The sequence below is a fragment of the Panthera tigris genome, chromosome A1, assembly GCF_018350195.1.
Source record: "Panthera tigris isolate Pti1 chromosome A1, P.tigris_Pti1_mat1.1, whole genome shotgun sequence".
NCBI lineage: Eukaryota > Metazoa > Chordata > Mammalia > Carnivora > Felidae > Panthera > Panthera tigris.
Genome location: NC_056660.1, coordinates 138,520,387 through 138,547,978, shown reverse-complemented (window position 1 = coordinate 138,547,978; position 27,592 = coordinate 138,520,387). Strand labels below are relative to the sequence as shown.

The following is a 27,592-nucleotide window of genomic DNA, read 5'->3' as shown; positions in this document are numbered from 1 at the left end:
TATTTTAAAATAATGCAATCCGTAATGTTCCATAAATTCTAATCTTTGTAACCTTATTCATACATATGTGACTTACGTTAACAAAATGAATTTTTTATTTTATATTTTACTTATTTTAAGTAAATTTATTTTGAGAGACAGAGAATGAGCAGAGTAGGGGCAGAGGGAGAGGGAGAAAGAATCCCAAGCGGGCTCTGTGCTGTCAGAGCAGTCCCGACATGGGACTCATTCTCAGGAACTAAACCGTGAGATCGTGACCGGAGTCGAAATCAAGAGTCGGACACTTAACCAACTGAGGCACCCAGGTGCCCTGCAATGAGTTTTGTTTGTAGATTTAGAGAAATGCTTAGAAAAACAGATAAAACATAGTTTACCAAATACTCGAATACCTGTTGCTTACGTAGTCTTTGACCATTTTAACACGTTTTAACTGGGGAGAGAGATTAGATGAGTGGGGAAAACCTGATGGAATATTTTAAAAGGAGTTTCATTTTTACTTTTGAATGTTCCAGTTTAAGGCTGAACAACTCTTGTATGGCATTATTTTATTAGTGTTTCACTAAATAAATGAATAAAATTTCCATTGCCCTTCCCTTTCATCTAGTGAAGTCATAGTCAAACTTAGTGGGATGGCCCAGTGTCACACTCCAGAGGACTCTTGCTTGTGGCTCAAGTAAGAGCAAGACACCAAGAAGTTTTAGTTCATTGATGGTTTTAAAGAAACTTCATAGGAAGTTTAAAATGTCCGAAGTACCTTTATTATGTCTTTAAAGGAGGAGTCAAATGATCACATCAGTTTTGAAAAAATTGACTTGTGTTCAGAGTATGCACACCTGATTAATGAAAGTGACTGAGTACTGAATTCTTTAAAATGCAGTTCATTGTCACTGAATATTAGTGTCTGAGAATAATTTATGTAAGAACTGTACTGCAAAGGTTTGTTCACCAGGTGTTTTATTTTTAGACCTCACATATAACTGACTCAGAAATGTTGCTAGACGAAGGCCCATCTGATGAAAAAGGGCACACTGAAGAGAAACTACCACTAGTTTCCAGAAAGAAAGCCCATTTTGGGAGTTCAGACAATGTTGGTACTGTCCCAAATGAAGAACGATCTGACAGTGGTTTTCCAAACTCTGTGATAGCTGAATTTTCTGAGGAGTCCATCTCTGAAAATTTATCGCCCAATACTACTTCTTCATTGGAAGACCAGGGTGAGGAGGGGGTACCTGAGCCCCAAGAAACATCTACAGCTCTTCCCCAGAGTTCTTTGATAGAGGTTGAACTTGAAGATGTGCCATTTGCACAGAACGCGGGACAGAAGAACCAGTCAGAGGAACAGTCTGAAGCGTCTTCGGAGCAACTGGATCAGTTTACACAGTCAGCAGAGAAAACTGTGGATAGCAGCTCAGAGGAGATAGAGGTGGAGGTGCCTGTGGTCGACAGGCGGAATTTAAGAAGGAAGGCCAAAGGGCATAAAGGACCTGCTAAGAAGAAAGCAAAGCTGACATGAGTCAAGAAGAAATGCAGATGCTAGAACCCTCTTCTTTGTAACATAATTGTTGTTTTTAAAATATGGTAATAAATGGCATGGGGCACAGGGCAAAAATTCTAAAATTTTACTTTGAACTTATTTATGATGCCAGTTTTCCCTCCCCCTTAGGACCTAGGATTCACCATTCTTTTTAATTTTTCAGGCTGTTTGGTGTAAGTACAATTTTTTATTTTTATTAACCATGTTTCGATTTGGGGAAACCAGATCATACTATATTTTCTTTAACAATTGGGACACCTGACCATTAGTATTTCAGAAAATATAAATTAAGCTGAAAGTAGTAGGCTTTCCATTACTTGTAAGGATCACAGAAATCTTTTATACTATGGATTTTAATAGTAAACTTGGTGAAGGTTCCGGAAGTTTTATCTTAAAAAATCAAAACTAATCATTTTTTAAAATGTAGGCATGTCAAAACAAAAATGTCAGTACGTGAAAATATACTTCAACTAAATGACAGCACAAATACAGAAGTTTATGGTGAAGGGTTTATGAAGGTGGTATTTTGGCCTCCTGATTCGTAGCTGTGTAGATGCTGTTTCCTCCTTTGACTTGTGTCTGAGGAAAGGTACAAAATCTGTTTCCAATTCCATCTTTACAACATCTTATACTAACAATACTGCTAGGGACTTAACTTCGGCATGTCGGCACTCATGATTATATACATTTCATTTGAAGCTGGGGGCTATACTTTTGTCCTCATCCAATTAACATGTATACTTCAGAAGTGTGAGAACCCTTCCTCAGGCTTCTCCTTGATTCTGCCACTGCCTTTACTCTAGAGTTGTATATTCTCCTCAGCTTTTGTCCACTTCCGTAACTCAAGAGAGTGATTCCTACCAAAAGGTCTGCCTGCCTGTCTGCCAGCTTATATCCTTGGCATCCACACCTGGGTAGATTTGGACCATGCCCCCACCACCTTAGATCCAGATGACAAGAATAAATCTGCCTAGGGAGCTACAGTTAAAAGCTTATATCAAATTGGAGGCTTTGGGTGTTGCTCTGGTCTTGCTCACTCTTAATTTGTTCTTGAGGACAGGTTACAAGCTAGCCTGTATATATACATTGTTACTGTAGCAAAGGCTTTTGCCTAGGAAAATTAAAAAAAAAATTCTCATGAAGTATTAGGTGTGCTCAGATTTGCGCTTCTTGTGGAGAATGCTTTGAGACCATTTAGCTTGTTTTTAAAACAGAATTGGTCTTTACATGGAAAAAAACAAAACGTTAAGTCTTTCTGCCGTTATCTGAGGTGCTAAGGATTGATGTTGAATGCTTTATCCTAGTCTATGGTCAGGTGAGGTCATTAAATTTTATTTTGAGATACTGATATTTTAGATCTAATAAGCTAATTGTTTAAGCAGGTAAAATGACAGTAAATTTTGAATGCTTGTATCCCCTACATTTTCCTTCGTTACTGGTCAGAGGCAAGCCAGATGACTTTACTCCAGATGAAAAATTAAAGCACTTTGGCCATTTGTTTTCTGAACAAATGCTGATTAGTCGAAAAAATAAGTATGACTGGTACTAGTACTAGTGTATCTATCATGTTGATGCCGTTTTATAGATTTTGTGAGAAACTTTACTACCACAATTAGGGAAATAAAGATAGGAAGATTTAGTAAATTCTTAACCTTTCCATTTTTAATTTCTTACAATAGATTTAAAAACCTAACACTTAGATATTTTACTTTTTTACTTGGACTATTCATTATTCTCGGGTATAGTTTAAGAAATTTGAGCTGACAACTCTTGATAGGTGAATATATAGTTGCTGAGTTCACAAAATAATCAGTTATTCGTGTGTAAGTGAGGACTAACAGTATACACTCACCTTGTTAAACTTGTTTGGTTTATTCTTAAACAGTAAGAGCATTTTCAGCAACTGCAGAACTTTTTGCTTAGCATACCAGAAAACTTTTGATACATATTATCTCTGACAGAGAATGTTATTTTGGGGGTTTGTAGATGGTAGAGAAAGTGAGGTCACGTAGAAAAACCTTACTGTCATGGTAACATGTTCGTGTCCAGTAAATGAGTTCTGTACTCAGTGAGTATAGAATTGATAACAAAATTTGTCCTCAATAAGGAATCTGAATAAAACGAATCAGATACCTAGTTTTTGCCAAGGCATTGGAAAAACTTCAGAATTAGAGAGGACTGAAATCTGATTTCAGCCAGCCAGTCTAGTTGTTGAGTGTCTAGTCACATGCTATAGTCCTTTGTGGACTGCTTTTTTCTGTTTAGAAGTTTTATTTCTGGAAAAGATTTCACTTCAGTTTGTGTAAATACTTATATATTTCCTTATGTAATATAAAACATATATATTAGCAAAATTTTAGTTCTGCTTTCAAGTTTAAATTCTCCAGTTGCTAGACATCACAGAAATATATTTAAGAATTTATTATAAAGCTCCTCTACAACTTTTAAAGGTGAGAGGATCTATTATGATTTTTTATAAAATCAAATAGCATGACAGAATGTCAGTCTTCTACTTAAAATGTCTATATTCATGGTGTTTCCATTCACTGCAGAATGAACATGGCAAGGTAACAATTACTGGTGATCAATGGTTCACTTTTAGCTGACCACCAGGACACTACCTAAAATTGTTTCAGTGACTTTAGAAAATTATCTTGAAGGTTTATGATTACATCAAACTGAGTCTTAACGTAGTATCTGAATACCTGCTATTAAGTACTGCTTTACCGTTAGGGATTACCTTCTAAGGTTTGGTCACACCAGCAAACTGATACAGATCTTAATGTAAATAAAGAATTTATACTAACATTACCCATCTGTGTAATAGCATTTTAGAAATTTCTGCCTTGTATGTCCACTAGTGGCTAATCTGATGTTAGGGTGTTAGCCAGTCTTTCATGAGTGTTATTAGTTACAAATGTTAGGCTTCTGTTGGTATATTTAATATCAAGCTTTCTTTGTACATGATAGTTAATTTGCTTATTTTGGGTTCTAAAAGATAAGCGGACCTTAGTTCTGTAGTATTGTGCTTACCTTTAACCTTTTTTTCCCCCCACCTTCCAAAACATAGTCATTCACACATTCCCCATTTCTATTAGTGGCAAAAATCAGTCGTTAAAATCTTAATTGTTAAGAAAAGTTCAGCTTCTGTCATCCTAAAGTAATTGTATCATACTGGATAGTCATTCCCAAGGAAATAGGCTTTCTTTTCCTAAGTGTGTATGTGTTCTAAAACTTCTATGTTTACAGTATTTAGGAAAGATGTTACGTTATTTAGAAGAGCAAGTCTTACTGAGGTACTCATGTTTGTTTTCTTGGTAGTTTTTTTTGTTTTGTTTTTTAAGTTTTAATAGTAGTATGTTTTGTGATCGTTTCCTGGCCTGTGTTTTGATAACTGAATTTGTTTAGACATAAAATAATTTTGTTAAAGGCACAATTAATCACATTGGTTGTACTTTCAAGACAGACTTTAAAAATAAACAATTTAAAACCATTAACGTGATTATAGATTAATGTGATGTTACACCTTAAAAGCTCAGAGCTACAAACATTCACATCACAAGAGCACTTTGACTAAGTTACAAAACCTGAAACATTATCTTTTTTATATCATTCAAGTTAACTGCAAACAAATTGCTCATAAAGAGCATCAGTGCAGTGTTTTTAAAACTTTTACCTGGAATTACTTACATTTTTAACCCTGTTAAATATATGAAAGTATAAACATTTTAGTGTATTTTTTTCCATATATTTTGAGTAGAAAATACAGTTCCTAGTAGATAGAAGTATACATGACTGAGAGGAAGAAAAAATGTGTAAAAAACAAAACTAGAGGTGAAAAGATTTTTCTGAACTCTATTTACTGTAGTGTGCCTTCTCTCCTGTACTTTAAATACCTTATAAACAAAGGTTACCAGGGGTTAACACTACCTTTCTTAGGATTAATGAAGAAAAAAGACTTCAGGTAAGGTCTCAGAAATGACAGTTTCCTAGCATAGGCTTTAGTTTTAAGTGTGCACGAACCTTTATGATAAAAGGTGTTTTCAACTATATTAATTTTTCCAGTAACAAAAAATCTGCATTGCTGAGTATCCACTTCTTAATGCAGATACAGACCAAGATACTTCTACAATTGCTTTTTTAAAGCTTTTTTAAATGTATTTTTAAATCTTTATTTTGAGAGAGAGAGAGGGAGAGGGGCAGAGAAAAGACATAGGATCCCAAGCAGGCTCTGCACTGTCAGCACAGAGTGCTGAGTAAGCTACCCAGCTCCTCTATAATTGCTTTTTAAAACATTATTCAGATTTATGAATGCCTAAATGCTCAACAGACTAAAAAATAAAGGCCAATTTGTAAATAAGCCTATTTTAATGTTTCTTACAATAGAATAAATAGTTCTCTTGAAGGCTGCAGATATGTAAGGCTGTTGGGCAGTATTTGGAGAACCACCACAGAAACAGTATCTTCTTAACGGGTGAGTAGTCTTCAGTAATTGTCAAGAGTTACTTGTCTGAAAGTGCTGTCAAACCAGCAAGACTGCATTTATGCATCCATCGTTTTCAGGATTGTTGGTAACCTGGGCATATTTTCCTGAAGAAAACAACGTGGGAAAAAGGAGAGATTTAGCTAATAAAAATTAACTTTGTCCAAAATATTTCTAATGGACACTTTTAAGAAAGAAAAAAATAAACGATAGTAGGATCAATGAGATTTTACAAAATCACTCAAAATCAAACAAGTTCTGGAGGCAATTTTTACATACTGTTGTTACACTTCTACAAATAGTAGTCAGCTCCATTCTGTTAGTACGTTGTATTAACAAGCCCTTGTGGATTTACCTGAGCATTGTTGCTTTTCCACACACTTTTCTTACTAGAAAATGCAGTAAGTTTTCATTAAGTTTCAAGTTAATCTAGCAACCAATTTTAAAACTGATGTCTGCCAATATGAAGTAGGAGTTAATGACTCATATAAAGACTCAATCAAGAAGTCAGAGTGTACTCTTCAATTTTGAAGAACATTAAAGCTTACCTGGACACTAAAAGCAGAAAACCAAGAAAACGAGGCATGGCGTCTTTCTGTTTTTTAATTATTATTGAAATAGTGTGGCTATGTGTTTGATGTAGGTCTCCCTTCCCCCATTCCTGGGGGAATTGTAATTCCTTCCAATATGTTACTTATAATTGTAACTTTCCATCTGCTTCTTTCATAGTTTCTCTTAAAACAGCCATAAATCTAAAAATCTAGTACACTTTATAAACTGATATCAATAATCCAAACTAAAAAGAATCACATTCATAACTATTGTGTCTACAGAAGTATTTTTCATAAGTTTAAGTCTGATTTACATCATTTTTACTTATCCAGCAATTCTGCATTAAAATTTGCTTACATACTTCCTACCAACTTAAAAATTTCAATTTTAGGGTTATAATAGCAGCAGCCCCATATTCACAACTTTACTTACCCCAAATAACCTTGCCTCCTTGTGTCACAAGGCCCAACTCACTCACGTTCACTTCAATGACAGTACCTTTGGTAATAACACCCAAAGACGTATATAGTGGGGATGAGGGATTCTTTTTTACACCAAGTATTGGCAGGCAAAAGGTGGCTTTCAATTCAGGATGTGTTACATGGGCCTTTTTGAAACGTAAGCCCTAATAAGTCAAACACAAAAACGTTACGAGTCTAAAATGTTAACGATGAGCAATCATCTGCTTTTCCAATGGTCTTCCCCAACAAAAATCCTCATGGATTGAACAATGTCAAATCTTAAGGCATCAATTAAATATTTATAAATTCTACAGACTACAAACCTGATAAATACATGGGGGAAAAACTCCAAACACATACTCCTGGAGTTGTTACCATGGAGCTTTACCTAGCATCATACTCAGATTTTCCTCTGTAGTTACGTACATTTACTGAGAACTTGCTATATGCCAGGCACTGTGCTGAAGTGTACAAATGGCTCATTTAAGCATTATAACCTTACAACTCCCATTTTTTTTTTAATTTTTTTTTTGACGTTTATTTATTTTTGAGATAGAGACAGAGCATGAATGGGGGAGGGTCAGAGAGAGGGAGACACAGAATCCGAAACAGGCTCCAGGCTCTGAGCTGTCAGCACAGAGCCTGACGCGGGGCTCGAACTCACAGACCGCGAGATCATGACCTGAGCTGAAGTCGGCCGCCCAACCGACTGAGCCACCCAGGTGCCCCCCTTTTTTTTTTTTTTTATAACATAAGGATTGACATGTGAAATGACTTGTTCCCCAGGTTAAATGGCATGTCTCTATATACCTTAGCTATTTTACATGATGAAAAAGGTGGGGTGGACTGTCAGCTTTTCATTGATGGTAATACTGGTCAAAGACTGGAGAAAGCCCAGACATCTTTTACAGAGACCACAGTCACTCAGTCACCTAGATATGGCCTCTTGGGGTGTAGCACTTTAGAAGCCACAACACTCTGCAGTCTCTTAAATTTGATTTTTCCACGTATGGGGTAAGGGTACATCAAGTACTTAGTAATGGACTCTTTAATGAAGCTTGTAATAAACTTACACAGTTGGGAATGCCCTTTGACTAATGCACCATAAGAGACTTACCTGTCAAGCTACAGAAAGCCTAGAACAACATGACCAGTATATTCTCTCCCTACAGAACTGATAAAGTTACCAAACTAGATTTAAGAGATTATGAATATGAAATCAAAATAAGAGGCATCCATGATACAATCCAGGGACGGGTCAAGGTTTTCTGTAAAGGGATAGTGAACATTTTAGGTTTTGCAGGCCATATGGTCTCTCCTGCAACTACTCAAAAGTCTTCAGGAAAACACAGCCATAGACATTATGTAAATGAAAGGGCACAGCTGTGTTTCGACAGAAATTTACAGAAACAGACTGTTTAACAACATTTTAATCCGTTAAAAATTATTCAGGTTGAGAAATGGGAACACTGCCAACCTTCCTCTGATTGTTTTTCTAAGCAGGTTAGATATCCAGTGGGGAGAGTAATTCAGTCTGTTTAAAGGGATTTTGCAAAAATACACAGCTGACCCACAAAAACAGGTTTGAATTGCACAAGTCCACTTACATGAAGACTTTTTTTTGATACTTATTTTTCCTTAATGATATTAACATTTTTTTTTCTTTAAGTAGCCTTCATGCCTAGCGCAGAGTCCAATGTGGGGCTTGAACTCAACCCTGAGATCAAGACCTGAGCTGTGATCAAGAGTCAGAGGCATAATTGACTGAACCACCCAAGTGCCCCTTTTTTTCTGGTGCCCCTTTTTCTTTAGCTTTAAGAATACAGTATATGATACACTTAACATACAAAATATGTGTTAATCGACAGTTGATGCCATCAGTAAGGCTTCCAGCAACAGTCTATTAGTCTATTAGTTTAGTTTTTGAGGAGTCAAAAGTTATATGTGGATTTTCAGCTGTGCAGGTGGTGGGCATCCCTAACCCAAGTTGTTCAAGGGTCAACCATATGTTCAATTACATCTTGGGAAAGGGGACGAGACTGGTTTTGACCATTGGTGTCAAAGGAAATTAAAGTCCCACTCTTATATTAAATTCTTTTTCCAGTGATTACATACTGTTTTCAAAAGCATTAATTGCCCTAATAAATAGGATTTGCTTCTTGAAAAAAACTGTCCCTACTGAAGTTTTTGAACTGTTCTTAAATATAACAAGTGTCAGGTATATAGATTACTTGCTGAATGAGTAAAATGACTTCATGTGGAAAATGAAGATTCTAATATGCCATTTATTTAAAAATCAGGATCCACTGACACTGTAATGAAAACTACTTTTCATCTCGTTTCTTATGAAGACAAGATTCTTGACAGTACAGGAAAATTCCTAAGCCATCCCTGTCAATAACTTAAAATAGCAAAAACAGCCTAAAAAATGTCTTTCAATCTCTTTTCATATCAATTTCAGGAAATTCTACTTTACCCAATTTAACACAGCAACCAATATTTAGTCCATCCCACTCTTCAAGGGACTTACCATTGGCCTAATGAATCTTTCATATTTAGGTGGTTTTCGAGTAAAGCCATCTCCAACAAAGCAGACTTTTGTAACCATCCTCTTCCATGCTTTCTTCTTTCTCTTTCCTGTTCGAATAACTTTTAATACTTCTGTTTCTCCCTGGGCACGAACTTTGGGCAAAGGGACTTCCCATTTTCCCTAAAAACAGACCATCATTTAAATTTGTTAGTAAACGGCAATGAGAATGAAAAATCAAATTTTTTTCCTAAACCAACAAGATTTTGGCTCAACTGTTCCTAGAGGTCTGTACTGTCTCCTCACAAGCCCCGAATTAATTGGAACTAATGAAGTTTCATATTATGAACACATTAAATAAAATGGTTTGCTTAAGCTAAAAATCTTAATGGCTTGTTATGGATGAAAAATGCCACCTGTAATAAGTCAGTGACTTCTTGAAACTATATGTGCTGACTACCAAATAGTTCATATGTAAAATTAGAAGACTGTTTCCACCTCTTAATATATCTATTTTTACCTCAAGTGAACGGTTAGATTTTATTACTAGTAAGGCAAAATCATCACCACATACTTTGAACCTCCCTAGAATGCAAATTGTTTGAAAAAAGTGAAAGGCAGTATAAAGAATCTGACTTTGGGGCATCTGGGTGGCTCAGTCAATTAAATGTCCAACTCTTGGTTTTGGCTTAGGTCATGATCTCACATGATCTCTGTGCTGACAGTGAGGAGGCTGCTTGGGATTCTCTGTCTCTGCCCCTCCCCTGCTCTCTCTCAAAATAAACACTGGAAAATAAGTATTTAGTAACTTTTAAAAAAATACTAAAAATTTTTGTTGACTTATTACTAACACATAGGTTCTAGAAGCAGTTCTACCATTTCATAGATCTGTGAGCATGAAGAATGATTTACAACCTCCTGGACTTCAGTCTTTTTATTTGTAAAATGAGGAGAGGTTAAGTAGATAACCTCTAAAGTTTGTTTTGGTACTCAAGTTATACCATTCTAAATGTAGATTTTTACACACCAAAAAACTGTGGTTTTTAAAATCAAATTTGGAGACTGAAAATTCTTTAAATATAGATACCACATATTCTGTTGCTACCTAGATTTCTGTCAATTTATCCACAGGTGTTTAAAAACAGTACCTATATCTTTTCCTGTTTTTAGCAGAATTTAACCTAATTTGACACAAGCGCAATTCAGTAATGTTTTTAAAAATTCTGAATTTTTATTTAAGTCAAATCAATTAGAGGGTTTTTCACTATTCTACTTCTGAACAAATTTTAGCACAGCAGGGCAGCAAAAAAACAGCAGTCGTATCTTTCTCTGCAAGAGCACAACACTAGGAGGTGTCAAATGTAGGAAGTTGTTAAAACTCTGAATTTGAGATGCACTGCTAACTTTTTAAGTACTTTTTTTTACACTAAAGATGTGTGGTATTCTAATACATTTTTAAAAAGCTGTTAAACACTAACGTGTTCTGGTGATGAGAAAGTAAATATTTTATTAAATAATACAAAATGAAATTTACAAAGACTTTGATACCTGAATAATGGGAATAGTAGCTGGATTTCATGTATCCAATTAAACTGAAGGAAAAAAACTAAGATTAAATTTAAGTAATTCTCTCCTGAACAAAAAAGAAATAAATGCTTCAATTTTCATTACTTACTGCTTTCTCTTTTCGTTTTTGTTTAATCATATTGGAAAGTACTTTAGCTCGGGACTGTCCCTCCCTGTCCAGCAGATACGCAGGTACTGCTCCTTGTGGAGTCTTTTCATCATTCTTTTGCTTGGTGTTTCTCTTTTCATGCATCTTGATACTATCAAGAAAGAAAAAGATTCAAGATTATCCGTTTTAAAACCTATTACTAAAAAGACATTAACTTGTTACAACAAAGAAATGATCACTTACGTCTTTTTCATTTGTATTTTCTCAGCATGGCGCTGTTTATGGTAGAGCTTAGCTTTCAGACCAATCATCTTTTTTGCCTTCTTTGAACGTTCATGAGCCTCTCGACCTTCCTTCTTTCTCTTTTTCTCATGGTAATCCAAACGATAGCCATAGCGCTTCCGGTGTAACTCAATATATTCGTTTTGTGGCTGTAACAATGCCAGAAACATTGATTTTAAAAATTAATGACAGAATTATGTTAAAAAACTTTCTGAGCACCATATGAAGTATAGAAGGCCTTATGTCATCCAAATGTTCACTTGGTTAAGTAACTCTTGTGCTATTAAGCCTAGTCAAGTGAGTTAAAAAATGTTTGATCCTGGATGATATCAGGCATCAGGATTCACATCTGTAATAATCTCAGTGAAAGTTTCTGTTCATTGAAAGGAACTTCCAAAATCCACTGGCCCCACAAAAAGGATGACCTGATTCCAGGATCTCTCTCTCTCTCTTTTTTTTTTTTCTTAACATCAGTAATCTGGTTTTTCGATATCGTCATCATTATCCTTTTTATTTAAAAAATTAATAAGTTTTATTTACATACAATTTACATATAATGAAATGTGCCCTTTTAAGGTGCAGGTGTACAGTTTTAAGTTTTAACAAACTATAACAGTTTTGTAACCACCACAATCAGAGTAAGAGAGTCTTTCCATTACCTCAGAAAACTTCCTTGTATATCTTTGAAAGCAATCCTTTTTTCCACCTCCAATCTGTATGTAGTATATTACTCTAGTTTTGCCTTTTGCAGAGCATAGAAACTTACATATTAACAATTTGTAGCCTTTTGCGTGTAGCTTTTCACTTAAGGCTTTTGAGATCCCCCACGTTGTTACATTCATCAGTACCTCAATTCTTGTTACTGCCTTGAGTCCCATGTACGGATATACTGACCAGCTGATGGGTATTTGGGTTGTTCCCAGTTTTTAGCGAATTAACACGCGCCCATAAGTCTTTTGTGTGGTCATATGCCAAACTGCATTCAAAAGTGGTTGTACTCTTTTGCTGTCACCAGCAACGCCTCGGATCCCCTTTTGCTTTTTAAGGGGCAGTTTTATTTTACATGGCCACTTTTATTTTAAACATGTGGCCACAGTCCATTTGTATTTTAAGACTGCAAAAATAAAATAATGACGCAGTCAACTCCAGCACAGAGAATAATGCCGAGTGACAGTCAACCAGGTACTACGTATCAGCTGCGGTGTTTTCAACCGCTATCACATAAACGTTGCGGCAACCACCAGGAAGGTACGTGGGAATACACCTTTGCAGAGAAACACTAAAGATTCAGTAGAAAGAGGGCAGATGTGGCAGATCTGTGCTGTATGCCTGGCTCCGTTTCCTCAGCAATAAAACGAGGCGGCAGAGGGATTAAGATCTGTCTATAGCACAGGGATATCCCTAGGCTCTGGCACTGACGACACACAACACGTGGCGAAGCCGGCAATTTAACAGACTCTGTGTCCCCCAAACAAGTTTTTTTTCACTCAACCGAGCCCACCCTTCCCTTCAGCAGTACCTCCCTTCCGCCTACCACCCCTCACCCCAGGGCCCCCGCCCCAGGGCCCCCGCCTTCCACCAGCTCTGTAGCCCTACGACCCGAGCGCCCGAAACTACCCCCCTCACCATGGTGACAGCCGCAGAGCCGCCGGGTGCAGGTGCCGGGGCGCAAAGAAGCTCTCAATTTTCGGGTCTCACAGACCCGCGAGTTCACTCCACGCACCCCGACGGGAAAGAGTTCTAAAAAGACCGAGTGCGGAGAAAGCGCGACACATCAGTTCCGAACCTGGGGTTTTGACGTTTAGATAGAAGGGCGGAAGTTGCCGACAGGAGGCATTTGGGTGGTGCACCGCCGGAAGTGGTGGAGTGCGGCGGCCGGAGGACGTGGGTGAGGAAGCTCGAAGTTCCTTTCTGGTGGTACTAGGGCTTTCGCCGAAGTAGTGTATCGTGACGGTGAGGCCTTTGCGGACTTCGGCGCGGTCTGCACCGGCGACTCTCAGCACCTGGCGGGAAAAAGCCGACCTCCGGTATGCGCTCCAGTGCCAGGTGGGTCGAGGACCGCGCGGTGCGACTCCCGCGTGCCTATGACCCTGCCCCCTTGGCCACCGTGCCCCCTTGTGGGATACAACAGCCAGCCACGGAGGGGGAGGAAAGGATTCCCCACCCCACCCCACCCCCGCCCCGAGGGCCTTCATCCTCCCCCTCAATCTCAGTGTATGGATTCGAGGCAGTTTTTCATGGCTGTATCTTCTAATGTGATTTATTTTCTTTAAAACCCTAATTCTGACATTTGTGCATTTTCAGGTGCAATACATTACGTAATCTTTCTTCCTAGAATACACTTCCCCCAGGTATTGCTTCACACACTTGAGTTCTTTGCTTAAATGTCATTTATTTTTGTTTTGTTTTTTAATTTATTTTATTTTACTTTATTTTTTAAATTTACATCCAAGTTAGCATATAGTGCAACAGTGATTTCAGGAGTAGACTCCTTAGTGCCCCTTACCCATTTAGCCCACCCCCCTTCCCGCAGCCCCTCCAGGAACCCTCTGTTTGTTCTCCATATTTAAGAGTCTCTTCTGTTTTGTCACCCTCCCTGTTTTTATATTATTTTCGCTTCCCTTCCCTTGTGTTTATCTGTTCTGTCTTAAAGTCCTCATATGATTGAAATCATATATTTGTCTTTCTCTGACTAATTTCGCTTAGCATAATACCCTCCAGTTCCATCCACGTAGTTGCAAATGGCAAGATTTCATTCTTTTTGATTGCCAAGTGATATTCCATTGTATGTATGTATGTGTGTGTGTATGTATATATATGTGTATGTATGTATATATATGTGTGTATGTATATATATATATATATATATATATATATATACACACACCACGTCTTCATTCGTCCATCGATAGACATTTGGGCTCTTTCCATACTTTGGCTATTGTTGATAGTGCTGCTGTAAACATTGGAGTGCATGTGTCCTTTCAAAACAGCACACCTGTATCCCTTGGATAAATGCCTAGTAGTGCTATTGCTGGGTCCTGCGGTAGTTCTGTTTTTAGTTTTTTGAGGAACCTCCATACTGTTTTCCAGAGTGGCTGCACCAGCTTGCATTGCCACCAACAATGCAAAAGAGATCCTCTTTCTCCGCATCCTCGCCAACATCTGTTGTTGCCTGAGTTAATGGTAGCCATTCTGACAGGTGTAAGGTGGTATCTCATTGTGGTGTTGATTTGTATTGCCCTGATGATGACTGATGTTGAGCTTTTTTTCATGTGTTGGTTGGTCATCTGGATGTCTTCCTTGGAGAAGTGTCTATTCATGTCTTTTGCCCATTTCTTCACTGGATTATTTGTTTTTTGGGTGTTGAGTTTGATAAGTTCTTTACAGATTTTGGATACTAACCGTTTATCTGATATGTCGTTTGCAAATGTCTTCTCTCAGCTTAAATGTCATTTAAATGTCACTTGAGTAAGTGACCTTGGTTACAGTTACTGCCCAATTTTTCTTTCCTAATTCTCTGTAGCACGTATTACCATATGAGATGCTATGTATTTTATTTATTCCCTTTGTCTATTTCCACCAAAAAAGATAGAGACAGTATGAGCCTAAGGATGTCTTTTGTACACTAATTTTATTTTTATTTTATTTTATTGTATTGTATTAATTTTTTTTAAATATATGAAATTTATTGTCAAATTTGTTTCCATACAACACCCAGTGCTCATCCCAAAAGATGCCCTCTTCAGTACCCATCACCCACCCTCCCCTCCCTTCCCTTCCACCCCCAATCAGCCCTCAGTTTGTTCTCATTTTTTAAGAGTCTCTTATGCTTTGGCTCTCTCCCACTCTAACCTCTCTCTTTTTTTTTTTTTTTTCCTTCCCCTCCCCCATGGGTTCCTGTTAAGTTTCTCAGGATCCACATAAGAGTGAAACCATATGGTATCTGTCTTTCTCTGTATGGCTTATTTCACTTAGCATCACACTCTCCAGTTCCATCCACATTGCTACAAAGGGCCATATTTCGTTCTTTCTCATTGCCACGTAGTACTCCATTGTGTATATAAACCACAATTTCTTTATCCATTCATCAGTTGATGGACATTTAGGCTCTTTCCATAATTTGGCTATTGTTGAGAGTGCTGCTATAAACATTGGGGTACAAGTGCCCCTATGCATCAGAAATTTTAATCCCTTTACTTAGAAGGCAGTGGTAGATACAACAACAGTAAATTCTTGTTGAATAAATGAACTTAATTCTCATACTGATCCCGTAGTGTTATAGATGGAAAGATAGGCTCAGAGATTTTAACTGATATATTACAGATCACAGAATTGGGACTCCAGCAAGTCCTCTAAACTAGTAGGATCTTTGCACCACAAGGGAAGGGTCCACTTGAAGTTTGTATTATAATTAGAAGTTTATGAAAAGTTTTTAAAAGACTTTCATTGCATTTGTAACATACACGCAGAAAAATGCATACTATAGACATATGCTTCAGTGAGTTTTCAGACTCTGACCACACCCTGTAATTCACACCTGAATCAAGAAATTATATTAGCCTGCACCTTAGAAGTCCTCCTCATGCCTCTTTCTAGTCACTGGACTCCCAAGTAGAAGAACTATCCAGACTTGTAGCAGAATGGATTAGCTTTGCCCATTTTCTACTTTACATAATAGGAATCATACAGTATGAACCCTTTTGTGTTGGTTTTGTTTGGTTAACATTGTGAAATTTATCCTTATTGTTTCCTGTTGTAGTTCTTTCAGCTTATGGAAACTTTTAGTACGTTTAAGTTGTGAGATCATCAGTATGTTTTTTCATTTCTGATTGTCAAAGCCACTCATGCACTCTTTGCCTTTTGAATTAAGAACAGAAAATAAATGAAGTTCTAAAGGTTAAGCAGTTGTCACATTTTGATTTGTGTAAAATAGAGGAGGCAAAGTGGTTGGCTATGTTGTTTATCATTTGTTCTTACTTTCAGCTGTGATTGCAGGTTAAAAATGGTTGCTTAAGCAGATTAATGTCAGCAAAACTCTTTTAGAAAAACTTACTTCCTATATATATGGTAGTAGCCAAATTGGCTATCATCACTTCTTTTTACCTGTTAAAGTCTATAGTAGCTATCTGTTGTTTGCATGCTGGCAGTTAGAAGCATAAAAGTGCATTCTTCTGATCTGGATGAAACTTTAGGTAGAATTTATTGATATAGATGAGATTATAAGTGAAACGTCCGGAGGTTGTGAAAGCTGATTTATAAATTGATTGTGTGTGGTTAAAAAAGTCAAGCTTCTTTACCTTAAAGAATAGGTATGGTAAGACCTTTGTAAAAATTGCCATGAATGAAATAGTTACTACTGTGACATGCATGAGACAGAATAGAATTTTTAAAGCTAACCTTTTTCTTGAGGTTGGGGATCATGTGTTACTTACTTTTTTTATTTCTGATAACCAGCTCCCTGTGTTGCTGCAGTAAATGTAGATGAACCGGGGAATTGTGAAGTGCTTTATCAGTCCAGTTGATATAAATTTAAGAGTATCTTTACCTGAGCTTTTTTTTTTCCTTTAGCGAGTAAAAGTTAATTGGGCAAACTTTTTTCTTGAATGAAGTTAAAGTCTAGAACTGATTTTTAAAATTTAGATAAAATGTATCTCACTTTAGATAATTTGTTTTAGAACTTCTGCTAGAAATAAATAAAAACGAGTGTTTAGATTGATAGCATGAGATGACCTAGTCAACATAAAGAGAAAAAGCAAAGATATTAGGGATTGACATTAATCAATAATAAACATATTGGGCTAATTCATACTTGATATTTTTCTAAAAAACATTGAATATGACACAAATCTGAAATGAAGTTTCTAATTGAGGAGAGATTACTAAGTACAGTGACAAATATCATCTGCAAACAGACCATTTGAACTTGATGCTGTAGCATCTTTTTTCATATATTACTTGATTCTTAGCAACATCATCTTCATTTTGCTTGCATACTGATGTATTTTGTGGTTGTTCTTTAGTGGTCCATGATTTCTGTTTTTGTATATTAAGTTTTACAGGCATGATTCTCTACTGATGTTTTAAAAAACAAACCATGAGTTCTTTGTATTTGTTCATAGTGTAACTTGTTGCTAGTAATGTAGAATGGGTAGTTCCCCTTTTTTCCCCTTATTATTGCTTTTGTACCATCAGGTGTTAAAACATTTAGTGAGTTCTTTATTCTCCAAGGCCTAAGGAGGTCTGGGCCTTATAGAATAATTCACTTTCTAGCACCAGTAGTAGGCATCCATTTTTGTTGAAGATCATTGATCCACAGGGAAGAAGAAAATCACTGGAGGGCCCTAATCAACTTAATAAATCAAAAAGTATAGCATTGTGCTGGGCAGTGTTAGTGGAAGATCCTTCCTTTTGGAGAGCTCACAGTAGTGGAGATAGCTTATAAATATTTTATATGTCGTGAGTAAATATAAGTTCTGAGTGTTATAAAAACATAAAGAAGGTGGTATTAAAACTTCCTAGGAAATTAGGAAAAGGTTCCAAGCTGGGACTTGAAGATTGAATGGAAATTTACCAGGTGTGGGGTCTTGGGGATTCTAGGACTGCTTTCAGGCTGTGGCGACATTACATACAAAGATGCCATAGCATGGTGTTCCTGGGGAATTTTGGCTACAGCTCCCTGGTTTAGAGTAGGGAATAGGAGAGTACAAGTCATGAAGGTAGTTTGGGACAGGTTTTGTTGTATTAAGAACCTTTAAATGTTTTGAGTAGGGAAGTGACAAGAGGATGTTGTTTATTTGAAGGATATGTGTAAAGAATGGATTAAAGCATTATATCCCACTTCAGTGATTTGAGTACTACTTTTTGAGACTGGTCATATCTGAATGTCAGCTATGTTATTATTTCCTTAATATTTTTCCTTAAATTCACCTTTTAAAGCAAATTATTTTAACTTCTTAAGCATTACTATCTACAAAATGGATTCTCTTGGCTAGTTTTTCTGATATTTGGTAAATCATTTTTTTTTCTTAGAACCTAAAATAATCATGGGCATTCACTTGGGGAAACAGGGTGTTGGAATAAGTTTTAAAAATGTAGCTAAAGGAGCTCTTCACACCTTAAAAATGATTCAGAACTCCAAAGAGTTTTGTTTATGTGTTATAATTCATATTCAATCTTTACATATTAAAACAAAACTTTAAAATATTTTAGTAATTCACTTAAACATAGTAAATCAACTAACTGTTGATGTAAGTTATACAGTTTTATGAGAAATAACCTATTATTTTCCAAAACAAAAATAATTTCATTTGAGGAATCTTTTACACTGCCTTAGTTTTACAAATCTCTTTAATTTTGGGCATAACAGAATACAGCTGACATCTCATATCACCTTCTGTATTTGTTACTATATATGTATGTTTTTTATTTTTGATTGAACTTCTGAAGTAAGTCCAGCCTCATACATATAGGTGGTTGAGAAAAGGAAGAGTATTTTAATAGTCTTTTCAGAAAATTGTGCATGACTTTACCAGGCTTTTGAAAAGTGGTAGTTTCTTAGTGCAATGTGAAGTCAAACCCTGTTAGTGAGTTTTTTCGTATTTTATTGTGTTAAAATCTGTTCTCTTTTAGAATGGATCTAACATGCATGATACTGCAAACATTCTTTGGTACTGGAAATGAAGAGGGATTGGATTCAAGATATATTTAGGAAATAAAATCAAAAGGATTTGATGACTTCCTAAATGAGGGCTAGTGAATATGTCTGTTCCAAGACACAGGAACAGATTTAGGAGGAAGAATAATGAATTTTGACATGGATTCTTGTATAACATAGCACACAGTCTATCTCCCTGCTCCCCACCCAGTGTCAGATACTTCCATGAATTTTTATAGCCTTGATAGTGTACTTGAAACATAGTGAATATTCAGTTCAGTAAATAGTTTTGTTTTTAATTTTTAAGTTTATTTATTTTGAGAGAAAGAGAGAGAGTGCGAGCAGGGGAGGGGCAGAGAGAGAGGAAGAGAGAGAATCCCAAGCAGGCTCCATGCTGTCAGCACAGAGACCAATGTAGGGCTCCAACTCAGAAACTGTGAGATCTTGACTCAGGTTGAAACCAAGAGTCAGATGCTTAACTGACTGAGCCACCCAAACACCCCATCAATTCAGTAAATATTTTTAAACTAAAGTTCCTTAGTTTTGGAGGGGAGGAGTTAAGATGGCAGAGCAGCACGGAGACCCTGAGGTTGTCTCATCCCTGAAATGCAGCTAGATCAGCACCAGACCATTTTGAACACCTGGGAAATTGATCTGAGGATTAACGCAACAATCTGCATAACTTGAGCCACAAAACTTGGCAGGTACTTGGTACAGAGAGGTGAACTGGTGGAGAGAAAAGCCATGGAGGGTGGGGAGCCATTTTCATGGAGAGAGCACAGAAAAAAAGGGGATAGTGCAGTGCATCAGGATTGTGCAAGAAAAGCACTCTCTGAAAGTAGCTGGAGAGAAAGAGGAAGAGTGAAAACACTTGCAGGGGACTGAACAAGAAATCTGTTCTCCAAAACTACTGACAGGGTGAAAGTAGAGGGTTTTAGTACCACCAGGATTCTATTAACAGTGGAGAGCAGAGTCTGAAGTTTCAGAGCTCAGTGACTGGCGGTGCTCTAGGGAGGAATTAGGATGAATCCCCAGGAGTAGGCAGCAGGGTCTGAGGGGTCCCTGTGTCACATGGGGAGAAGTGGTTCCCCTGCTTGGAGTACATTTGGTAAAGGCCATATGGCCTCTCCTGGACCACGGTCCCAGTGGACCCTGGAGAGCAGCCACGTTTGCTGGTATTGGGACAAAGATACCAGAGTGCAGTAAAACCTGATGCTGGCTGTGTGTTGTGGTTTGCGATAATTTCTGAAACTCTGCTGCTGCACTATTGCGTGAATGTTTTCTGAGGCAAGCCGACACCCGGCCATCGCTCAGTGAGACCCTCTTCCAGAGGGTTGGTGTGGGTCCATGCTGCAGGGTCCTCTCAAGTGTGGAGTTTTGAAACACAACCCCATGTGAGATAAAACTCTGGAGGGAGGTGGCACCTGGAAGGTGGGCGGACAGCTTACAGGGTAGAGACAGGGGGTGGACAGAGGCCTGAGATGGAGGAGGGGTGCTTGATCACGGGTGGGTGAGAGCGCAAATGTCCTGTAACAGAGAGGAGGGAGCTGGGTGAAGCCATTTCCACTTCTCCCGGGCTTGCACACATGTGCCACCCCAGTAAGGTAAGCAGCGCCACCTAGTGGAGAACAGAGCCCCACCCAACTGCGCCCATCAAGCACATCCCCCAGAAGATCAGCACAAGTCACTCCACTGGCTTAATGTACAGAATGCAGAGTGCTTCATAGTTTCATTTGTAGGGGAGACTGCATATAACTTCATTCGGGTTTCATTCTGTTTGCTGGTTCATTTGTTCATTTTCTTTGCTTCTGTTTTTGCTTAAATTGTTTTCTTTTTTTTCTTTCATGGATACAGAAAGAAAATTTTTTTAAAATTTTTTACTTTGATTTTTATTTAAAAAATTTTTTTATTCTATTTCATTTTATTTACTTTATTCTATTATTTAATTTTTTTAACTTTAACATTTTTTCTTTACCTTTTTTCTGTATTCTATCAAGCTTCTTTAAGCAAGCAGAAACACACCTAGGATCTAGCTTCTTCCTTTGTTTGATTTTTTTGTTTTGTTACTAATTTTTTAATATTTTTTATTTTATTAATTTTTTCTTCCTCCAAAATGACAAAATGAAGGAATTCACCGCAACAGAAAGAACAGGAAGAAATAACAGCAAGGGACTTAACACAGATATAAATAAGATATCTGAACCAGAATTTAGAACCATGTTAAGAATACTAGCTGGGGTTGAAAAAAGCATAGAAGACAGCAAAGAATCCTTTTTTGCGGAGATAGAAGAAATAAAATCTAGTCAGGCTGAAATTAAAAATGAAAACATGACAGCCCAAAACCTCTGAGATGCAGCAAAGGCAGTCATAAGAGAGAAGCATATAGCAATTCACACCTTCCTAAAGAAGGAAGAAAAGTCTCAAATACGCAACCTAACCTTACACCTAAAAGAGCTGGAAAAATAACAGCAAATAAAACCCAAAGCCAGCAGAAAAAGGGAAAAAATAAAGATTAGAGAACAAGTCAATGATCTTAAAATATAAAAAACAGAACAGATCAATGAAATCAGGTGATGGTTCTTTGAAAGAATTAAGAAAAGTAGAATATTCCCTAGCCAGATTGATCAAAAAGAAAAGGGAAAGGACCCAAGTAAATAAAATCACGAATGAAAGAGGAGAGATCACAACCAACACTGCAGAAGTACAAGCAATACTAAGAGAATATGAGGAGCAATTATATGCAAACAAATTGGGCAGTCTGGAAGAAGTGGACACATTCCTAGAAACATATAAACTACCAAAACCGAAACAGGAAGAAATAGAAAATTTGAACAGAGCCATTAACAGTAAAGAAATTGGATCACAGACCAAAAATGTCCCAATAAAGAAGAGTTCAGGGCCAGATGGCTTTCTGGGGGAATTCTACCAAACATTTAAAGAAGAGTTAACACCTATTCTTTTGAAGCGATTCCAAAGAATAGAAATGGAAGGAAAACTTCCAGACTGATTCTGCGAGGCCAGTATTACTTTGATTTCAAAACCAAAGATCCCACTAAAAAGGAGAACTACAGGGGCGCCTGGGTGGCTCAGTCAGTTGGGCGTCCGACTTTGGCCCAGGTCATGATCTTGGCAGTCTGTGAGTTCGAGCCCCACGCATCAGACTCTGTGCTGACAGCTCAGATCTGGAGCCTGCTTCGGATTCTGTGTCTCCCTCTCTCTCTGTCCCTCCCCCGTTCACACTCTGTCTCTCAAAAATAAACATTAAAAAAAATAGTGTTGGGAAAACTGATCAGTGCAGAAGAATGAACTTGGACCACTTTTCGTACACCATATACAAAAATAAACTCAAAATGGATGAAAGACCTAAACCTAAGACAGGAGGTCATCAAAATACTAAAGGAGAAAACAGGCAACAACCTCTTTGACTTCAGCCACAGCAACTTCTTACTTGACAAGTCTCCAAAGGCAAGGGAAACAAAAGCAAAAATGAACTATTGTGACCTCATCAAGATAAAAAACTTCTGCACAGCAAAGGAAACAATCAGCAAAACTAAAAGGCATCCAGCGGAATGGGAGAAGATATTTGCAGATGACGTGTCAAATAAAGGGTTAGTATCCAATATCTATAAAGAACTTACCAAACTCCACACCCAAAACCCAAATAATCCAGTAAAGACATGGGCAAAAGACATGAATAGACACTTTCCCAAAGAAGACATCCATATGGCCAACAGACACCTGAAAAGATGCTCAACATCACTCATCAGAGAAATATAAACGAAACCCACAATGAAATACCACCTCACACCTGTCAGAATGGCTAAAATTAAAAACTCCTAGCAACAACAGATGTTGGCGAGGATGTGGAGATGGGAATGCAAAAACTGCTTCAGCCACTCTGGAAAACAGTATGGAGGTTCTTCAAAAAATTAAAAATAGAACTACCTTATGACCCAGTAATTGGATTACTAGGTATTTATCCAAAGGATACAGGAGTGCTGATTTGAAGGGGCACGTGCATCCCAATGTTTATAGCAGACCTATCAACAATAGCCAAAGTATGGAAAGCCCAAATAACTATCGACTGATGAATGGATAAAGGAGATGTGGTATATATATTCCATGGAATATTACTTGGTGATCAAAATAATGAAATCTTCCCATTTACAACAATGTGGATGGAACTACAGTGTATTATGCTAAATGAAATAAATCAGAGAAAGACAGGTGATTTCAGTCATATGTGGAATTTAAGAAACCAAACAGATGACCATAGGGGAAGGGAAGCAAAAATAATAAAAAACAGAGAGGGAAACAAACCATAAGAGACTCTTAAATACAGAGAACAAACTGAGGGTTGTTGGCTGTGTGTAGGGTGGGGGGAGGAGCTAAATGGGTGATGGGCATTAAGGAGGGCACTTGTTGGGATGAGCACTGGGTGATAACATGTAAGTGATGAATCACTAAATTCTACTCCTGAAACAATTTTTACAGTATATGTTAACTAACTTGGGTTTCAATTAAAAAAAATAAACACACTTAGTTTTTATAGTCACAGAAGACAACTTGCTCTTGTGTATTTTTTTACATATTTATGGTATGAATGAATAAAATCAGAATATATAAGTAAACCAATAAGTTACATTACCAATGAGAAATTAACAAATTAACATGTAGAAGCTTACCTTTTTATACTAAATTTTATGTAAATACATAAATGCATTTTGGTTACATTTTTATAATTCCAATCTTTTTTATGGTATGTACATATCTTGAAGAATTAAAACGTTGAAAAAATAAAGAATATTTTAGCTTGAGAACCATATTTCTCATTTTTGTCAGAATTTTTATTTTCTGAATGATGCATGGAGTTTTTGATAGCTAAACGTATTGCACCTATTGTTTCAACATAATACATTGTTACCATATATGTTACAGCATATGCTTTACGTATGTCTTCCTGACATATAATATGCAAACTTAGTTTAAAATTTTTGTATATTTCTTTTCCAGAGAATAACAGAGGATCAACATGTTGTCCAACTTGAGGAAATTTGTAGTCAGTCATAAGAAAATACCCATCCTGCACGTTAATGTAAGTTTTTCTTGCAAAATTAAATGTACTTCAGCACGTTCAGTTCCTTTACTTCCCCAAAGGCCTAGTATACTCTTAGACTAGTGTATCTTTATTTTCAGCAGTTTTTCTTAACAGGGAGTGTGGGAGAAACTGTAACAAAGAAGCAGCAGACCTTATCACTAGTCTGTAAATTCATTTGGCTACTTGAAAATTCACTGTGCAGCGTTTTAAAGAATATCCATTGGTATATTCCATTTTGAAGTCATTAGTGTCCCAAAGACTTACACAGGTTTTCTTTAGTGTGTTCATTGCTGATGCTTTCAGACTACATGCCTGTGACAGGTAGCTACTCTCTTACCCAGGTCAGTATGCAGTGGAAATTTAAATATCTTTGAGTCCATACTTTTGAAATATTTCTTAGGATAACAGTGTTTTATTGACAAAAACTTGCTAACTGATGTAGAAGTGATATAGAAGACAGGCATGCATTCCAAGATAGCATTAAAAGGCAGATTGTGACAACCCCAAATTATTATACTAACTATAACAATTCCAAATGTATTAGCAGCCATTAAATGTGTATCTCGTTGTTTGGGGATAAATTGGGATGGGTAATAATCAACCTCTGTGTGGAAACACTGGGAGAAGATACTAAAGAAACTTTTAAAAAATGCCAGTCCCTAGTTCTCCCAACTACCCCCCATCTCGCCAAATGTTTTTTAAAGTTTTCCAGGTGATTCTAATTTGTAACCGCTTTTATAAATCCCCAAAGCAGCTAATGGTTTTAGAGTTCATGACCCTCACCAGCTCTTAGCAGCTGTAGGGGAGAATCAAGAAGTAGCCAGGGTGAGAGACCTGATTAACTTTTCTGGCTCTCTGGAAACTTCAGGGCTCTGGTTCTCAAACTGTAGCTATCAGAATCACCTGGAGGGCTTGTAGAAATGCAGATTGTTCAGTACACCTGAAAGTAATATAACACTGTGTTCATTATACTTCAGTTAAATGAAAATTCCCACAGATTGTTTGCCTCTGTCCCCAGAGTTTGTTATTTTCTTGTCTGGAGTAGATCTGTAGAATTTGTGTTCCTTGTGATGTTAATGCTGCAGATGTTAGAGAACCATCATCTAAGATCAGCTCAAAATAGCAAGTCAGTTTTAGTTTTATTTTTGTTCTTTCCTGTAGTATAATTTTGGGTTGTCACTTTTTAAAGGAGCTAGAGTTAATAAATTCAGACTACTTTAAGGAGATTCAAAGTATTTCATCTTCTCACAAAGCATAGTTATGATGTTAAAAGTACTGTAATCAGAAATGCTAAAATAAAATTAATGTCAGGGTTCTTTTTTTCCTTACTAGAATATGTGTTGCTCTAAAATGAGATCAAGTTTACAAAGACTAAAGCCACATGTGCCTCTTGGAAGAAACTACAGTTCTCTACCAGGTACAAAATTTGATTCTCATTTTACTGCTTGTTTGCTTTCTCTCTCTCTTGTTGGCAAGCATTCCATTCAGAATACTGCTTCCTTTTTACTTCTTGGCTATTTCCTTAAAATTATTATGAGTTGGATGTGGTCTGATAGATGCCAGGGTTAGTAGGCCTGTGCTCCTTATCTGCTCCCCATCCACATGAGCTAAACAAAGAGAAAGGTTGGTGGCTTTAGTCGCTGGCTCAAAAGTTTAGCGGGTTGTCTATTTGTAGAGTGCTCTTGCTGTAAAATACTTATTTTCTAGTCCTTTTCTGGTTTTTATACATAAGTATTTTCTGTCATTTGAGGTTTGCCCAAATAATTTATTTTAAAGGTTCTTAAGAGTAGTTGGTTAAATACTTATCTGGGATAGTTTACGTTAGGTAGTGTGGCTATTGAAAGCTGGTAGCCTGAGCAACTAATTCTGAATGGTCTTCTGTGTTTGAAGCAAGCAAGCATATGGGAGACTCATTGAAACTAGTTGCATTCTGTTGCTGTTCGAATTACCATCTTTGTCATGTGAGAGTAATGGAGTAATGATACTGATTGTGTGACTGTTAAGGACATGTGAATTTAATGGTCTGCAGTATTGGCTTGTATCTACGTTTCTATATTTTGCTCATCAAATTTATCTGCAGCCATACAGGCCATCCTTCAGTCTTCGAACTGCTAGGAGGTTTTCAAAATACAATAGAACTATTCTTCATTTATTGTAGAAGTTTTGCAAAACTGATTTAAATAGGTGTAGATTAAATTTATAAATGTAACTGCATTTTTGCTTTAAAATTAATAAAATATATAAGTATGGAGTAAATTATTATGGGCTTTTTGTATTCGAGAAATACTACTTGGCCTTTTAGAAGTCTTAGATTGTTATAACTCCAATTCACTGATACTTCCCAGGCCATCGTTAAAGATATTGTATGCTTGGAAGTACTGAGGGAAGATGGGTTTCAAATTGTACAGAAATTCATCGTCATCTGATATGAGGATCACTCTTAACTCTTTAGGCCTTGACATTGCAGGTTCACAGGACTGTGCATTTTATTTTTCTTTGGTTCAGGAGCTGTTGCCTTAAGATCATTGCTATGAACATTCTATATTTTTTATGTCTATTGTAGAATTGTAGAAAGTGGCAAAGATTAGGGGCACCTGGGTAGCTAAGTCGGTTGACCTCAGTCAGTTGGTTCAGGTTATGATCTTGCGGTTCGTGAGTTCGAGCCCCACATCGGGCTCACTGCTGTCAGCACAGAGGCTGCTTTGATTTTCTAGCCCCCTCTCTCATCCTCTCTTTCTGCCCCCCTCCTGCTTATGCTCTGTCAAAAATAAATAAACATTAAAAAAAAGTGGGAAAGATTGGGGTAAATTTATATTTTTCTAAGGATGTCTTCTAGAAATTTATGTTTGAAAATTTACCTTATCATCATCCATTGCCTTTTCTTTAGAGATATAACCTTTAGGTAAAAGAAAGTTTTATTTATCTTGGATTTTACTGTACTTGGAATTACTGTATTTGCTTAAAATTATTTTAACTTCTTTGTCAATTAAAGGAAAATTTCTTAAACTTTTCAATTATAACCCTCTTTCCATTAGGTTTGATAGGAAATGATATCAAATCCCTTCATTCTGTCATCAATCCTCCCATAACTAAGTAAGTACTATCATTGATACTGTCTTTTTCATTCACTGTGTGAAAAGGTAAAGGTTTCTGTCATGGGCTTAATTTAGCATTGTTAATTTAGCTTTCTGCCCTCGCTAACTATAAATAGATGTTGGTATATATCTTTAAAGCTATTTTTTTTTCCATTTCAGTGCTAAATATTTTTAATGTAGCAGCAGCACAATTTTCATAGAACTAAAAGTAAAATTCACAAGATCATA

The 27,592-nt window shown here is 36.9% G+C and overlaps 3 protein-coding genes across 13 annotated transcripts in view; 2 read left to right on the top strand and 1 right to left on the bottom strand.

Moving 5' to 3' along the window:
- FAM169A (family with sequence similarity 169 member A) overlaps window positions 1-5,031 on the top strand; it is a 94,825-nt gene extending 89,794 nt beyond the window's left edge. For all 9 annotated transcript variants that reach the window (XM_015536546.2, XM_042988418.1, XM_042988397.1 and 6 more), the window contains one exon: window positions 965-5,031. In XM_015536546.2, coding sequence (XP_015392032.1) covers window positions 965-1,513 — 549 coding nt within the window. In that variant the 3' untranslated portion in view covers window positions 1,514-5,031. The remainder of the gene's footprint in view (window positions 1-964) is intronic.
- Window positions 5,032-5,883: 852 nt separating this feature from the next.
- NSA2 (NSA2 ribosome biogenesis factor) lies at window positions 5,884-13,253 on the bottom strand. Its single transcript, XM_007079845.3, has 6 exons — window positions 13,141-13,253; window positions 11,476-11,663; window positions 11,233-11,383; window positions 9,561-9,740; window positions 7,002-7,194; window positions 5,884-6,124 (listed from the first exon to the last, which is right to left on the bottom strand). The coding sequence occupies exons 1-6, from the start codon at window positions 13,141-13,143 to the stop codon at window positions 6,057-6,059; spliced, it is 783 nt and encodes a 260-aa protein (XP_007079907.1). The 5' UTR covers window positions 13,144-13,253; the 3' UTR covers window positions 5,884-6,056.
- Window positions 12,368-27,592, top strand: part of GFM2 (GTP dependent ribosome recycling factor mitochondrial 2) — a 59,510-nt gene continuing 44,285 nt past the window's right edge. The window contains exons 1-4 of one of the 3 annotated variants that reach the window (XM_042988349.1): window positions 12,368-12,762; window positions 24,185-24,266; window positions 25,602-25,686; window positions 27,305-27,362. In XM_042988349.1, the coding sequence (XP_042844283.1) occupies window positions 24,204-24,266; window positions 25,602-25,686; window positions 27,305-27,362 (206 nt within the window). In that variant the 5' untranslated portion in view covers window positions 12,368-12,762; window positions 24,185-24,203. Of the gene's footprint in view, window positions 12,763-13,355; window positions 13,561-24,184; window positions 24,267-25,601; window positions 25,687-27,304; window positions 27,363-27,592 lie in introns of those variants that run through there. The other 2 variants (XM_042988344.1, XM_007079843.3) reach the window with 2 other exon arrangements.

Excerpts from the sequence above, each read along its gene's own strand:
- NSA2 (XM_007079845.3), bottom strand. Across the intron at positions 11,384-11,475 it reads AAAATACAAATGAAAAAGAC|TATCAAGATGCATGAAAAGA; the intron begins GTAAGTGATCAT and ends CTTTCTTGATAG. Across the intron at positions 7,195-9,560 it reads AAAGATTCATTAGGCCAATG|GGCTTACGTTTCAAAAAGGC; the intron begins GTAAGTCCCTTG and ends TTGACTTATTAG.